The sequence below is a fragment of the Neolamprologus brichardi genome, chromosome 5 (genome assembly GCF_056152115.1).
Source record: "Neolamprologus brichardi isolate AB-2024 chromosome 5, ASM5615211v1, whole genome shotgun sequence".
Lineage (NCBI taxonomy): Eukaryota > Metazoa > Chordata > Actinopteri > Cichliformes > Cichlidae > Neolamprologus > Neolamprologus brichardi.
Window position 1 is genome coordinate 13,417,862 of NC_142108.1, and position 14,751 is coordinate 13,432,612.

The following is a 14,751-nucleotide window of genomic DNA, read 5'->3' on the forward strand; positions in this document are numbered from 1 at the left end:
CAGCTCGAGCAGCTTTGACTACACTTAAAAGCACGTGGACTAAAGCTGAATATTGGTTTGGGGTTTTTTCTATTATTATTATTTTATTTCTCACCTAATATTTATATTTTAATCTGTTGCAACATGCGGCTGCATTTATAAGCAATTAATACAGCTACATATATAAAAACGTTATTTAGCAGAGCTATTTCTTATATTTTGTAAATTTTGTAATATATTGTATTATTTACTTATTTCAGTCTCTTACTGTTATTGTCTTGGAGCAACTGTAACCCACAGAATTTTCTTAGGGATTATAAATGTATTCTGATTCTGAAACTAACACGGGCATTAAAGCCACTCAAACGTGTACAAGGTGATAACAGTGATTTAGTTAATTCTGAGTGGCCATGTTCTGTAATAATGAGTTGCTGTGTTTGTTGCAGAATTATATTTGATTTTTTTTTCTCAGTTGCTTAGATTGTGTTTATTTTAACTTAGCTGCTCGACGAGTGAGGTGGGCTGCTAAAGCAGATAATTACAGGCTCTTGGTGATCTAAGAAGATGCTCTCGATATGGATTTCATGCAAATCAAAAATAATGACAGGTTCATTAATTATCTTAAATGTTACTGACCAAAACAACAACAAATGAGGATCCCTTTAAAGTAATGTAAAAACTAAGTAATAGTGTTAGATAAATACAAGCATTAACAAATGCACATTTGCTTCTCCTTTCCATTAAAACTTAAAGTTGTTACCCCAATATTCTATTCTATTTACATTGCATACAGGTGCTGCTGATCCACTTCTACACTGCAGTCATTGAATCTGTCTTGTGCATCTCAATCAGGGTCTTATTCAGTGCAGCCACAAAACAGTGTAGAAATATACAAAGAAAAAATTACAACTACAGCTAACAGGAAGGAAGTGTGAGCTGCTCCCTTCTCTTCATCCTTTAGGACTTGTACTCAAAAAACCAGGAAGTGGGCAGTGAGCATCATCACATATCCTTCACTTCACACCCTGGAAACAAGCTTTTAAAACTCCTCCACTCCAGCTGGCACTACGGATCTCCCATACCACGGCAACCAAACACAGAAACAGCCTGTTTCCCACTACCACCATCCTTATCAACAGCTTACATTTATTCTTCGTTATTCCAAGACGGTTATTGCATTCTGCTTCAAATCCACAATTACTGGATTTTACCCATGCTCAACATCACAGCCAACTCCATGCACATTATGCTGTTTCACTAGCTTATTACACTGCACTTCATATAAATTGGTTGTTATATCTGATCTGTGTGAGGTTTGTGTTAACCCTGCTGTACACTGTAATAAGTTTGTTTGTATACATTATGTAATACAATATCCAGTCTGTAATAGATCGTCTTATATGTATATAATCTACCTGCCAGTATTTTCTTTGTGCACATTGATAGCACCGTATAATATGGCCCATGTGTAAGGGTGTAATTTCACTACAATTATATAATTTCAGTGTATTTCACCTGAAATTGCAATGTAACTATATTAACCCAAAAATTCTTAAGTAAAAATACTTACAGTATATTTTGTCTAGTTTTTATGTAAAATACTTGAAGTTACACCCTACTTAAAATTGCTTGCAGTATGAATTTGAATTGCTATTCCCCTTGTCTACCTGTAAGTAAAATTAGGCATGCACTTCTTAACATTACTTACAATATAATTACTTATTCTTTCCTGTAAAATACCTAAAAGTTACACCCTACTTCAAATAGCTTGCAGTATAATTACTTTGTCTTTCTTTCCTTTAAAAGTTACTTGGATACTTAATGAACTGTCAGCCCTTGTTCTAATGTATAGACCTGTAAAGTAAAATTACTTGTGCACTACTTAAACTTGCATTATATATACGCCTGGTTTCTTGTAAAATACCTGAAAATTCCATACTACGTAACACTGCGTACAGTATACATACTTCTTTCCTGTAAAATACGTGAAGTTACACCCTTGTTTTAGTGGATCTTCTTGTAAGTATTAGTGGCTAAATATAACTGTATCGTAATTTCAAGACTGAGAATCCGTTTAATTCTCAAAGAATTACACAGTGACATCTTAATTTTCTACACTGCACCACCAAATCCCGGAACCAAATCCTTGTATGTGCGGCAACCTCGGCGAAAACAAATTTGAGTCTCATCCTGAGGTCTGAAGACGATGCCCGAGTGAGACCTCTTTTCCTCTTTCGCAGTCTCTTCCTCGCTTCACCCTCTTATCGCCGAGCCCAGGCAGCTCATTAGCATAAAATGTGTGTCAGTAGGGCAGCGCGAGCTCACATGCAACGCGCACATGCTGCAGAGCTTTAACCAGCATTCCAGTGTCGAACGAGCCCGATGTGCCGTCTCCACGCGGGGCTCTCGGCCAATGAGAAAGTGAGAAAGAGTAAAGAAGAGTGGGGGGTGTGGAGGGAGGAGTGGGGGTGAAATGTTGTCAGAGAGCGTGACACAGAGAGGGAGGAAGAGAAGAGAGAGAGAGAGAGAGAGACATCCCTGATGCACACCAACAAACAGGAGGGACACACAAAAGGAGAGCAGGGAGGGAAGAAAAAAAATGGTCACATTTCTCAAGCACCTGAAAACGTGCTGGTTATTTTCGGACGCGTGTTGCTTATTGATGAGTGTGGGAGTGTTTAAACTACTTCCACTGTGATCATGTTTTCACGGTGACTGTACATGGCAAGCAGCTGAACGCGTTGGGACCACTGTAATTCAGAGAACACCCTTTTACACAGAGATCCATCTGACATCACTGTGTACAGACAGACAGTCGTGCTTCCCCGTGCGTCTGTTCACCTCGGGAGAACATCGGGATCAATAAGAGACCTGATCTGAATTGCTTTTAAATAGTTTCTTTATTACTTTTATTATTATTTCCTCTTCTTTTTGGGGGCTGGCCGGGTTTTCTCAGGAACCCCAATGCCCTGTGCACGCTGCTTTTGGTCTGAGCTTTGGGATACACTCTACATGCCCTGGCAGTTCATGACTCTTTCACCTGTATCAACAAAACTCCTCGGTGACAAGAAGCGGCAGTCAGTTCAGCAGTAAACGCCTACTGTAATACGGAACAAACGAACAACACCGATCGACTGGGAAACATGGAAAACAGTCCTGGTGGTAAGTAAGCTTTAAATTGTGTGGTCGGTGCTGAAAGCTGCTGGCAAGCAGCGCTGTCAGGTTTACTTTGAGGGTAATGGTGCAGGTGAGCACAGATGCCAGTGAGCTGCATTAGATCAAATATTGCTAATATTTAAGTAATATATAAAGTTTTACTGCCATTTAATTATTATAATTTTTATTTTTTTTAATTGTCTGTTTGAGTCATGTCAGATCACTGCAGTTATTGGACATGTCTGATGCTTTGGGATTTGTATCCAGTTTAATTGCATCTTATGCTCCTTCTATATGAATGTGTGATATCCAGAAAACTATTTAAGCTATAGGCAGTTGGAGTTTCTGTGCACTGTACTCTCGCCTATGACTGTAATTCAGCTGTGCAATCTCTGGCGTGTTGCCAGGTGCTTCTGGGCTGCGCAAGTCTGAGGATTTTGAGTGAGTGAGCTGAGCTCGGAGAGGGAAGTCCTCTCCTCCAGTCTTTGCGGCGGACTTCCGATTCTCTGCATGTAAACAAACTCACGTGAAGCGCGACCCTGAACGCCCCTTGACCGGGCACGTTGTCATCCCACAGCCTTGCCCACGTTTGGTCGCCCCACCATTAGAGGCAGACAGATAAGGAACAATAACGTGCTGACCCACCCGCGTTGCGTCCGCGTTTTTTTGGATCTTAAAGTTCTTGCTCCCAAAACCACTTCTGGGTGTTTTCACCCAATGGAAGGTTGTCAACTAACAAACATGTGATTCATTAGAAGTTTGCTGGTCACAATCGTGGCACTTTCCCCCAAACACAAGTGAGGAGGCGATGTCAGCGAGGAGTCACGCCCACTGCTCCACAAACATGAAATCTGTGCCAAATTCTCCTTCCACACAGCCTCCAAGAGCCGCGCTTGGAGTAAACATGTAGTTCTGCCAGCCCCTGAATCTCGATCTAAATGTAGCGAGAGCTGATGATGAATGAACAGATCATATCTGACTCATGAAATCGATAAGAGTTAAACCGCCTCCTATTTAGTCCGTGGCTCACTGGCTGAGAGCGCCATTGTTATAGGCGAACAGATAGATAAAAAGCAATAAAGCAGTGACGCTCTATTGATATAACGCTTTAAACCATTACAGCAACTTCACGCTGCACCCAGATCTCACAATATAATTTAAATCTAAACATCACGGGTATAGGTCCTTGGTCGACTGTGGCCATGGCCGTGCACCCTGGGTAAAAAACAACACACAAAAAAACCCGTTCGTGATGTTGCGAATCATGCACCTGATTTTTAATACGCAGCCACCCCGCCTCGAGCTGACAGCACGTGTACACAGCCTCAGTATCCACGTGCCGCGCATGATTCCAAGTACACTGCTCCTCTCACGGTTGTTCCTCTCTGTCGCGCGCACTGTGCGCGCGCTCAGCTCACACGGGGATTCCTCTTTATTCGTTGGTAGATTGGTCAGTGGGTCAGAGGGGTTTAACCAGCCTTCTGTCTCATATTAGTTACTATAGCTGATTTGAAATGTTCATAAGTAATTAAAAGGAGCGTCCTTTTTTGGGGGGTAGCCTATCACAGGACGTGGGATGTGAAAGAACATATTAACCTACATTTGCCAGCATCAACTAGTTTTTTGGGTGACAAGGCCAAGCCGTTTCAATTACACTCTGGTATTTCTATTTGGGCGGTGTAATGTAACAAAATAAGACGATAAATACCAGACTGAAGTAATTATCATAGGGGCACTGAGCAGTTGTCACATGAACTAAGGCTAACTTTTACAATGTTGTCAATGAAATGATAAAAAGGTCACTTCAACATGGACTGTTGATTGTTTTTCTTTTCATTCAGAATAAGTAAAGTTGTTTAGATTGGTGCTTTGATGGGATGTTGTTGGTAATAACAGCACATAAACCCTTTCTGCAATAGAAAGGCCAAAGCATGTGAAAGGTTATTTATTTCTAAGGGTTACAGTTAAATCAGATGACACAACAAAACCTGTTCTGACTTCCTTTCACATTGTTTCAATATTATATGGATATTTATTTTAAAGCTGTCTATCAATAGTACCTAGTCAACCTTTCTGGATGATTTTCAGTCCATCCATCCATTTTCTTCCGCTTATCCAATTCAGGGTCATGGTTGGGTTGGAGCCTATCCCACCTGTCACACGGAGGGAGGTGAGAGGTGGGGTGCAGCCTGCACAGGTTGCCATTCTATAGTAATTCTAACACTCAGAGACAGATAACCATTCATGCTCACAAAATCAGTAAACCTAGACTCTCCAGTTAACCTCACGTACATGTCTTTGCATGGTGGGAGGGAGCTGCAGCACATGTGAGAACCCAAGCAGGCAAGAGGTGAAAATGCAAACTCCAAACAGAAAGGCCACAGCTGGCCGGTGGATTCAGACCCAGGGCCTTCTTGCTGTGAGGCAACCATGGCACCACCATGCTGCCCATATTCAGTTTCACAGCAGTCAAATGGAAGATGAGTACTTTAATAAGTGTTCATCGTGTAATTGGGATATAATGTCATGGTATCAACCCGCTTCAGGGTGCCGTGACGTGTTCAACCTCACTCCTTTCAACTGAAAAAGTACCAGAAAGATTGTGGGTGCAGTAGTTGAATGACTAAGCTAATCAGTAGCAGTAATAATCTGCAATAGGAATGGTTAAAGGTATGACTCTGTGATGAGAATGAATGCAGAGAAACACTGCAGCTGTTCATGACCAGCTCTCATGAACCCTGTAGTCTTCATGGAGTTTTGCTCTCCTTGATCTCAAAGCGTGATTATTGACCAACTTACAAAAAAATGCAACATGTTTAAGCAGATGAATGCATATGTTGGGCACTAGCAGGAAAATGAAACCAGATTCATTGTGTTAGATTAAAAAAAAAAAAAAACAACCCCACAAAGATTTCACATTTCACATTAAAAGCCTCTGAGAATAAATGCTTTTTTCTAGGCTACATTTGCATTGCTCAGCCCCGAGGATCTACATGTAATCCTTTGAACTTGAGAACTTCTTAAACAAAGTTCAAATTGGGTCAGCCTCTTCCATTATGTTAAAAAAAATCTTCTCAAGTGTTTCTAATGTGAAAAAAAACCTGCCCGCTGTTCCTTCTAAGAACTATCCTCCATGACAAACGTTTCATAAATGAGCATATGACACGAAGCCAGTAGTTGCACGTGGAGGGAGGCTTACTGCCCATGCACAGAGGTAAACGTTCACATGACAGAGGACAGTCAAGTTGCAGATGGAGCATGATTTCCACATTTCCTACGGGCGTCCGTGCATGCCCAGGGGGAGGGAACACACGAGATGGGAAGTCAGAGAGGACTGGCAAAAAAAAAAGAAAGAAAAAAAAAAAGAGGAGGCGGTTGTATTGTTTATTCCGTAGTTCTTGTGGCTCTATGTGTATCCGCAAGTCACATGTTGTAACCTGTGCCTGAGCACAGCGGGGGTGACATTCCCAGAGCTCATTCCATAGCCCAGTCAAGCCATATTCCAGGAAATCGTTACAAGCATTCAGAATATGGAATGTTTTTCTACTCGACGAGCCGGGCGGGGTTGTGACTTCTGAGCGTAGAAAGTGGGTGTGGAAGAGCCAGTGTGTCTGCAGCGTGTCACCCTGCCCTCCGCAGGTGAGCCACATGCCCAGAAAACTACCTCTCTCACACATCATGCAGAAAAACTTAACAAGCAACATTTGTGTGCGCAGGGAAGTAACCGCCTGCCCAGAGCTGCCACCCCACACACACATATACACATACCCTGTTGGAGCAGTCAGTGTTGACACGTGTAAGCGGTGGAATTAAGGAGGCACTTAGAGCTAAACAGCAATCCAGCACGTGTTTTCTCAAGAAGAGAAAGCAAAAGAGACAGGGCACACTTTTCTCAAATGATTCCAGGTCCTTGAGAGGAAATGTGCACAGAATTACAGAGCAGGCGTTCTAATTATATTTACACCGCTTTGGATAACGCTGCCACACACAGAGCAGGCATTTTTGACTTTGACTACATTAACCTGTTGGGTGGTATATTCACAGACCCGATACATTACAAGTAGCTTGATACTGACCCACAAGGTATGATCGCAATCATAATGTGAGAATATCTGATGCAGTTTCTGGGTGAAGAATTGTGCGTGCAGGAAATGTTACAGTTGGCAGCTCTTCTCGGATACTTGACACAGTGATCTGATAAAAAATGAACAAGTGGTTCAAGGGGGGGTGTACCAAAGTAAGCGTAAATCCAGAAATTCTTTAAATTATTTGAAGAGATAATCACTCACTTATATTACCATAAATTAAAACAATTACGGTAGCTTTAAAGGTAGGGAAGATTGCTTGGTGGGTTTTTCCTCCCTCTAGCCTGATTCATCTGAACACACGCACACAAAAAGCACAATGTCAGCCTTTGAAATTGTGTTAAAGTGTGACCGGCAACAACGTGACTGTTGCCCTCTGCGCAGTTTCTAGTGACTCAGTGGAATTCATTAACTTGTTCCGTTCCGTATCTCTAGCCACAGCATTAAAAGCCTTCTCCACTCCAAACGTGATCTGCCCTAGCGCTTGTTATGGCACTGCTGCTGTTGTTGTCTACACGGGACTGCGCAAAGAGCCTTGTGAGCCAGGCGGGAACTGTGTCAAGAGTCCATGTGAGCTCCTGGTCAGGTGGCTGGCGGATAGATGGGTCTGCAGGCCCGGAGCCGGAAAGGGGAGGGAGGAAGGGAGGAGGATAAGAGAAAAAGGGAGGGGGGAAAGGCGGAGGGAGCGTAGAAAGGACTCAGTTCTGAAAGCAAGCATGCAGGGAGCTGGCTGGCTCAGCCTGCACGTGAGGGGCAGTCTTTCATCTTGCGGGGAGGAACACTGTCTGCAAAAGAAAGGGCGGGGGTGGCGGTGGTGACGGAGGGGTTTGGGTGTTGTGTTTAGAGGTAATAGGGCATTTCCAACTTAATCTGATATCCCTAAACAAAGGCCTGTTTGTGAACTCTCTGTGGCTCTCATTGTGAAAATACAGTGACTTACTGTCATAATATGATATGATATGATGTATTAAATGGTGTTCCCTATTCCAGAAGGTTTGGTGTGTGTGATGTGATATATCATAGGCTATTTTATTCATAGTTTATGACAGTTTATGACAGTTGAGAGATGAAGATCTTTAACTAGATTGCATGCTGTGTCTATTTCAGTTACTACCTCTCCTAGTTTTCCATTACTCATCAGAAGGTATGATTTGGCATGACTTGGGCATTTTTTCCCTTATCTCATTCTTATCAGATTAAAAACTGAAAAGACTGCACAAAAATATCCAGGTCAGAGTTGTTGTTCCTCAAGCTGTCACTTTTCTTTCTTTCTTTCTTTCTTTTTTCTTCTCTTTTCTAAATTGTTCATCGGATCAAATTTCTGTTGTCCCAACAAGGTCAGGGTTTTGTGTCTGTGTTTGCAAAAGTCTGCCAAGTAAGCTCAGATGAAAGCAGATGATTGCTCAACACTTCAACTCTCTACTAGTTTGTGCCTGTGCACTGAGTTTTGGACCCCCTGTGCTCTTTCAGGTGGTGTTATCTTGTACGCTGGCTCGTCTGGAAGTGCCAGTCCGAGTCCTGGCAGCCCGTCAAGTGGATACCAGACCCAGTCGCCCTCCTCCCACTCACAGCCTTCATCCCCGGAGGGTGTCTCCTTTCAGGAGATCGGAGCCCTGAAGCAAAGAGGGGAGCCAGGGGGAGGAACACCTTCCCCGAAAATGGTCTTTCAGTTTCCCGAAGTTAACAGTGCTCCAGCTGCGCAAATTACGACGGTGTCATCACCGACCTACAACCATCCCACCGTTGCCAAAAGGCCTTGTGGCTTCACTGGCACGTTCACCAGTAAGTACCCGCTCGCCACCCTCCTCCCTGTTCTCCTCTTTCCTTGGCCATCAGCAGTTTTTCATTGTGTTTCTTCACCTGACAACCGTTGTGACTTCCTCTTTCACAGAAACCGGAGGTATGGTGCTTCTGTGTAAGGTGTGTGGGGACATCGCATCTGGGTTCCATTATGGCGTGCATGCCTGCGAGGGCTGCAAGGTGAGACCAAAGAAAGGTTATATTATGTCACGTCTTTCCTTTTCATTGTGTACAAAAAAACACAATGACACAAAAGACACCCTTCACAGCCTCTATTCTTCCTACCCTCCTTCTGCAGGGTTTCTTCAGGCGCAGCATTCAGCAGAATATCCACTACAAGATGTGTGTGAAGAATGAAAACTGTCTCATCATGCGCATGAACCGTAACCGGTGCCAGCACTGTCGCTTCAAGAAGTGTCTCTCCGTGGGCATGTCCAGAGATGGTGAGAGATCATGTCATTGCATGAAGATATTTAGACATAAGTAAATTCTGATGGATTTATTCCCATCAGTATTTTACACTGGCTTAAACAGTGAATCATTTTAATCCGCTTTGTACAAGATGTGAAAACAAAGTCCAAATTCATTTCTGTCACAGCTTACAACAAAGGCATAATCCCACTGTCAAAGCCACTTGCCTTACTCCTCATCCAAAAAGTTGAAAATTCTACTTATCTCCTTTCCACTATTTCCTCCTCTTGTCTTTGTCCTCCTCTGCCTCCCTTTCTCCTTGCGCTGCTCTCTGATTAATGGCAAGAGGAGCTGGAGAGTCCCAGTAGTCATCAGTCATGTAGAAACTGTGAAAAATACTAGTTTATTTTAGGAAACTGGGGCACAAAGTTGTTGATTACCCTTCCCGTTCGCAGTCACGTACACTCTTTCCCGACACGGGCATTTCAAATCATTTGAGATTTAATGTTATTCTGTCCAGTTAATCACAAAAACATACACTGCTTAAATTTGAATATTAAACATGATTGCAGGTAATCAGCTTGTGTGTGTTATTTTCACCTTCAGGAGTTAAATCTCCAGGGGAAGATGGCTAAACTAGGTGATAATAAATCACGTTTTTTTTTTCTTTCTGGTGCAAACATTTTTAGCTGACCCCCCCCCCCGAAAAAAGCCAGAAGCGAGAAATCAACTGCTAATTCATCAGATTTGAGACATTTATATTATGTGTTCATGGGAAAAGTAGTTCCACCCACTTTCTGGTTTTCGGCTGATGTCTGCGACTTGCCAGCATGAAATTGATTTTTGATCAGCCGCCTTCGACCCTTTGTCTTTTCGGCTCTCTCACCTGCCTTTCCGTACCTCTGACCTTTCCACTCATCACCCACTGTGTCACTCTGCTAATGACACCACATTTGGTGGTATTGACCCAGTGACCTACTTCTAGAGGAAAAAAAGAGAGAGCCTGCGCTTCACTGAAAGGCAGAAAGAGAACGACTCGTGGGGGAGGAGGAGGTGGTGTAGCATACAGTGTACTATAAATAGGACTGTCAGTGGAGGTAGGGCATCGAGGTGGGGGGAAGGGAGGAATGTAAAGGCTGAAGAGGAGGTTGAAAAGATGGAGGCTTCTGGGTCTGTAGTATGGTGTAACAGCTGTGATGGAGAAAGAATAGTCAGAGACAGATGAGAGATCTTGGGATTAGTAATACATCTAGATTAGAGTTTGAGAGTCACATGTAGGATATTTGTTTGAATGTGAACATTTTACGCATAGTGTGCTATGTCAGTGTCAGTGCTGTAAGATGCTAACAGAGATGCTCATTTCTGTCTGCTTTTGTCCTCAGCTGTGCGTTTTGGGCGTATTCCCAAGCGGGAGAAGCAGAGGCTTTTGGATGAGATGCAGAGCTACATGAACAGTCTCAATGAATCGGCTTCCATGGAAATGGAGGTGTCACCTCCTCCCGACGCGCCGTGCAGTCCACAGAACCAGACGAGTGAAGGAGCCGGCTCCATAATGCAGTCTTACCACGGTAATGAGAAACCACTCAAGATGGCTGCTGGCAACAGCAACCTTGGCGCTTCCTCTTTCCAGAACAGCGCGGCGCAGGAGCCTGCCCTGTTGCACGCGACTGCCCAGACGCAGCACGCAGTTCAGGTGGAGCAGGCGAACCTGACAGCTAACTACCACGTCCCCCCAAACTTCCCCGTCCCACCTACCGGCAGCGAAGGCATTACCAACGCAAACGTCGACAACGCCAAGTACACGTTCTCCTCCAATCAGAACCAGTGTCCTGTCAGCGGTAACATGTTGTCTCAGGGCTACGCAGCCAATCAAAACAGTTTCCCAGCCAGAGAGTCCTCAAACCAAAACCAGTGTCCCTGGAAGCTGAACGGAGGAGCCAAGGTTCTGGTGAGTCTCCCTCTCCTTTTGACTCTATGAGAGCCTTTTTAAATCCCAGTCAATAAAAAGCCCATAATGCTTCTCTTTCTCTGTCTTCTGCAGGCATGCCCACTCAATTCATGTCCTGTGGCTCCGGCCAGTCGCTCCAGTCAGGAGGTGTGGGAGTCTTTCTCCCAGTGCTTCACCCCTGCTGTTAAAGAAGTGGTGGAGTTTGCAAAGAGCATCCCAGGCTTCCAGACTCTCAGCCAGCATGATCAGGTCATGCTGCTCAAATCTGGTACTTTCCAGGTATGCCTCTTTGAATACGATTTGTGTCTTTGGGGCTTTTCTTTTTACGTTTCTTTTTCCCTCGATGCTGAACTGCTCTTGTTTTGCTGACAGGTTCTTATGGTGAGGTTCTGCTCACTGTTTGACCCCAAAGAGAGGACGGTGACCTTCCTCAATGGACAGACATACTCACTGGCATCCTTGAGAGCCCTTGGTATGGGCTCATTATTGGATTCCATGTTTGATTTCAGTGAGAAGCTAGGATCTTTGGGTCTGGAACCAGATGAGATGGCACTTTTTATGGCTGTCGTGCTCGTATCTGCTGGTAAGAGTCACGCAGCTATGTGCATACAAGCTCATACTTCTCACACAAACACATGTCTAATTCTACTTTGTTTGCTCCTTTTTTCTTTTTTTAGATCGCTCTGGTATAGTGGAGGTTGGCGCAGTAGAGCAATTGCAGGAGAATCTAATAAAAGCTCTGCGTTCACTCATCACCAGTCGCCGCCCGGACGACAGCACGCTCTTCCCAAAGTTGCTGCTTCGTCTGCCGGACCTGCGCACCCTGAATAACCAACACTCTGACAAGCTTTTAGCTTTCCGCATAGACCCTTGAGTTCAGACAGCTTAATGGGGTAACTGCCTTTGGGAACCGCCTTACTCCATATGCAGGCCTGGGTGGCTACTTTCCCTACACTGGCCGCTGCATGATGGACGGCAATTTTGACAGATCTCCCAGGTCTGATGTTCCAAGAGAGCCGGGGAAATATGAGCAAAGAACGCAGGCAGAGCAGAAGGTGGTGGAAGCTGATGAACATAAACCGATCTGTGCTCCAGTTGCTTCCAATTGGACTGCTAGAAAACTGTTAAAACTGTAGAGTTCTTCCTTGAGTTTTTCAAGACAAAATCAAACCACCGTCGCTTCTCCCTCTTGGAGTTTGTTTTTGATGTAAAGACCAAAAAAAGAAGGGCGAGCCCGTTGATCCTCACCAGACCTTTGTTTTGTTATCTCACAAAGCTAACGGAAAGGAAGCACATACTTTTTTGCCCAGAAGAAAAAAAAAAGGACAGACATTCACCAATAATGATCTCTTACTGTAAATTCCTGCCACAAATGTAAAGGCACTTTTCATACATTGAGAAACCTCTGAAATCAATAAATATATATATATATATGTATGTATATATATATATATATATATATATATATATATATATATATATATATATATATATATATATATAGCAATAGAAATGTTTAACACAGTTTGTGTTTGCCCTGTTGAAATGACATAAGCTATTTTCACATCATGTTATCATGTGAGGAATCTTTATAGAAAAAAAATCACCCATTTGTGATTGAGAGATGTATACCATTTTTACGAAAATGAGACTGAGGTGCAATGTATTTGTACACGGTGATCAGGGAGAAATTATTGGTCATTTTAGACCATGTCTGATGGCTTATATGATAAGATGTTCTGTTGTAAATTTTGTACAGGGGCGTTATTCTCGGTTTGTACCGGTGTTTGTTTGCAGATTCTTGGATATGTAAATGAAATTAGTATGGAGATTATTGTATGATGTCACACATGATTGATTTCTCTACAGGACGCAGCATCTGAACGATGTGCTCCGAGTATAAACTTTTTATTTGAATATATAGCGTTGAAATAAATGTATTGTCAACGGACAGCATCGGCCTGTGAATATTTTGTAAATGTTTTATGGTTACACCATAGATTACCATTATTAAATAATGTTATATAGCATCTTCTCCTTGTTCTCATCTCTTTTCATTTTCTTCCTTAATGCGATGCAGAGACATACCATACAGCCGTAGCCTAGCAACAGATGCAATGAGCCAATCGTGCTTCAGGTCTGAGAGCCACTGGGGGCTTTTATAATAACAAGAAACACCACTTGATTTTTGAGTGTGTGTGATAACAAGTGAATGTAATTCCAAAGACTTATGGGAATACTAGGTGTTGTTCTTCGCTGAGAGAACACAGCGACCTTTTGTAGAGACGAGATGATAAGCAAACTGAAAGAGATTAAGTGGATTCTGGTGAAGGATGAATGCAAATGTAGGACTAACAAGGCAGTTGGATCAAAACGTTCTTCATGAGTAAAGTCTTGTTACCAGACACGAGGCAAAGCCCTGGAGAAATCATTGATATAAACATTTAGGAGCAAGTTGCATAAACTGCAGCTCTGCCTTTAATAAGGCTCCATAATGTGCTCAGTCACTGGCATTGCTTGTTTTAAAAGGAAATGATTTAGACAAGTGCGTCACACCCAGAATCATGCATCACAATAGCACAGCTTCAATTATACTTCTAGGTCTGACAGGCTTTTGACTGACTCGTGTATTTTCGAAACAAACATACTAAAGAAGCTGTGACTGCTCATAAGAATATAGCAGTCACAGATCCAACAGTATTAGGTGAAAAAAATTAGCAATAGTACACATTTTCCTTGGTGCCAAAAAATGAAAAATTAGTACGAACCAGAAGGTGACATCTATTTATCTACGAACGCACCTGCACTTTTACTGTCATTGATCCATCTGAAAGAAATACTGGAAGTCTGCAACGGGGAGAGCCTATAGTCCCTAGGGGTGCTTTGTTCCAGTCATGCCCATAAATCATGTTGGTCTACGCCTGCCGCCTACTGGACAGCACGGTAACGGCAGGAGCACGTTTTAGCCTCCCACTAGATGTGTTACAAGTTGTAACACATCTGTCATATGATAATCGTACAAAAATACTGAATGGGCTACAAGACCATCACCAAAAAGCTTGGTGAGAAGGTGACAACTGTTGGTGTGGTTATTTGGAAATGGAAGAAATATAAATTCCCCCTTCAATCCCCCTCATTCTGAAGCTCCATTAAAGATCTTGCCTCATGGGGTGAGGATGATCAAGAGAAAAGTGGTGCATCAGCCCAAAGGAGGAACGAGGACCTTGCTAAAAATCGGAAAGCAGTTGGGACTACAGTCACCAAGAATACCATTTGTAACACTACATTTTAATGCATTCATATCCTGCAGCGTCCGCCAGGTCCCCTCAAGAAGTACGGATCCGTCTTCAGAAAATATAGTGGTCAGATGAA

The 14,751-nt window shown here is 43.1% G+C and overlaps 1 protein-coding gene across 1 annotated transcript; it reads left to right on the plus strand.

Annotated features, from left to right (window-relative positions):
* The first annotated feature begins 2,483 nt into the window (after positions 1-2,483).
* On the plus strand, positions 2,484-13,403 carry LOC102797035 (nuclear receptor subfamily 1 group D member 1-like). The gene is made up of 8 exons (XM_006808785.3): positions 2,484-3,141; positions 8,691-9,002; positions 9,112-9,200; positions 9,319-9,463; positions 10,814-11,379; positions 11,473-11,658; positions 11,752-11,962; positions 12,057-13,403. The coding sequence occupies exons 1-8, from the start codon at positions 3,123-3,125 to the stop codon at positions 12,251-12,253; spliced, it is 1,725 nt and encodes a 574-aa protein (XP_006808848.2). The 5' UTR covers positions 2,484-3,122; the 3' UTR covers positions 12,254-13,403.
* The last annotated feature ends 1,348 nt before the right edge of the window (positions 13,404-14,751 follow it).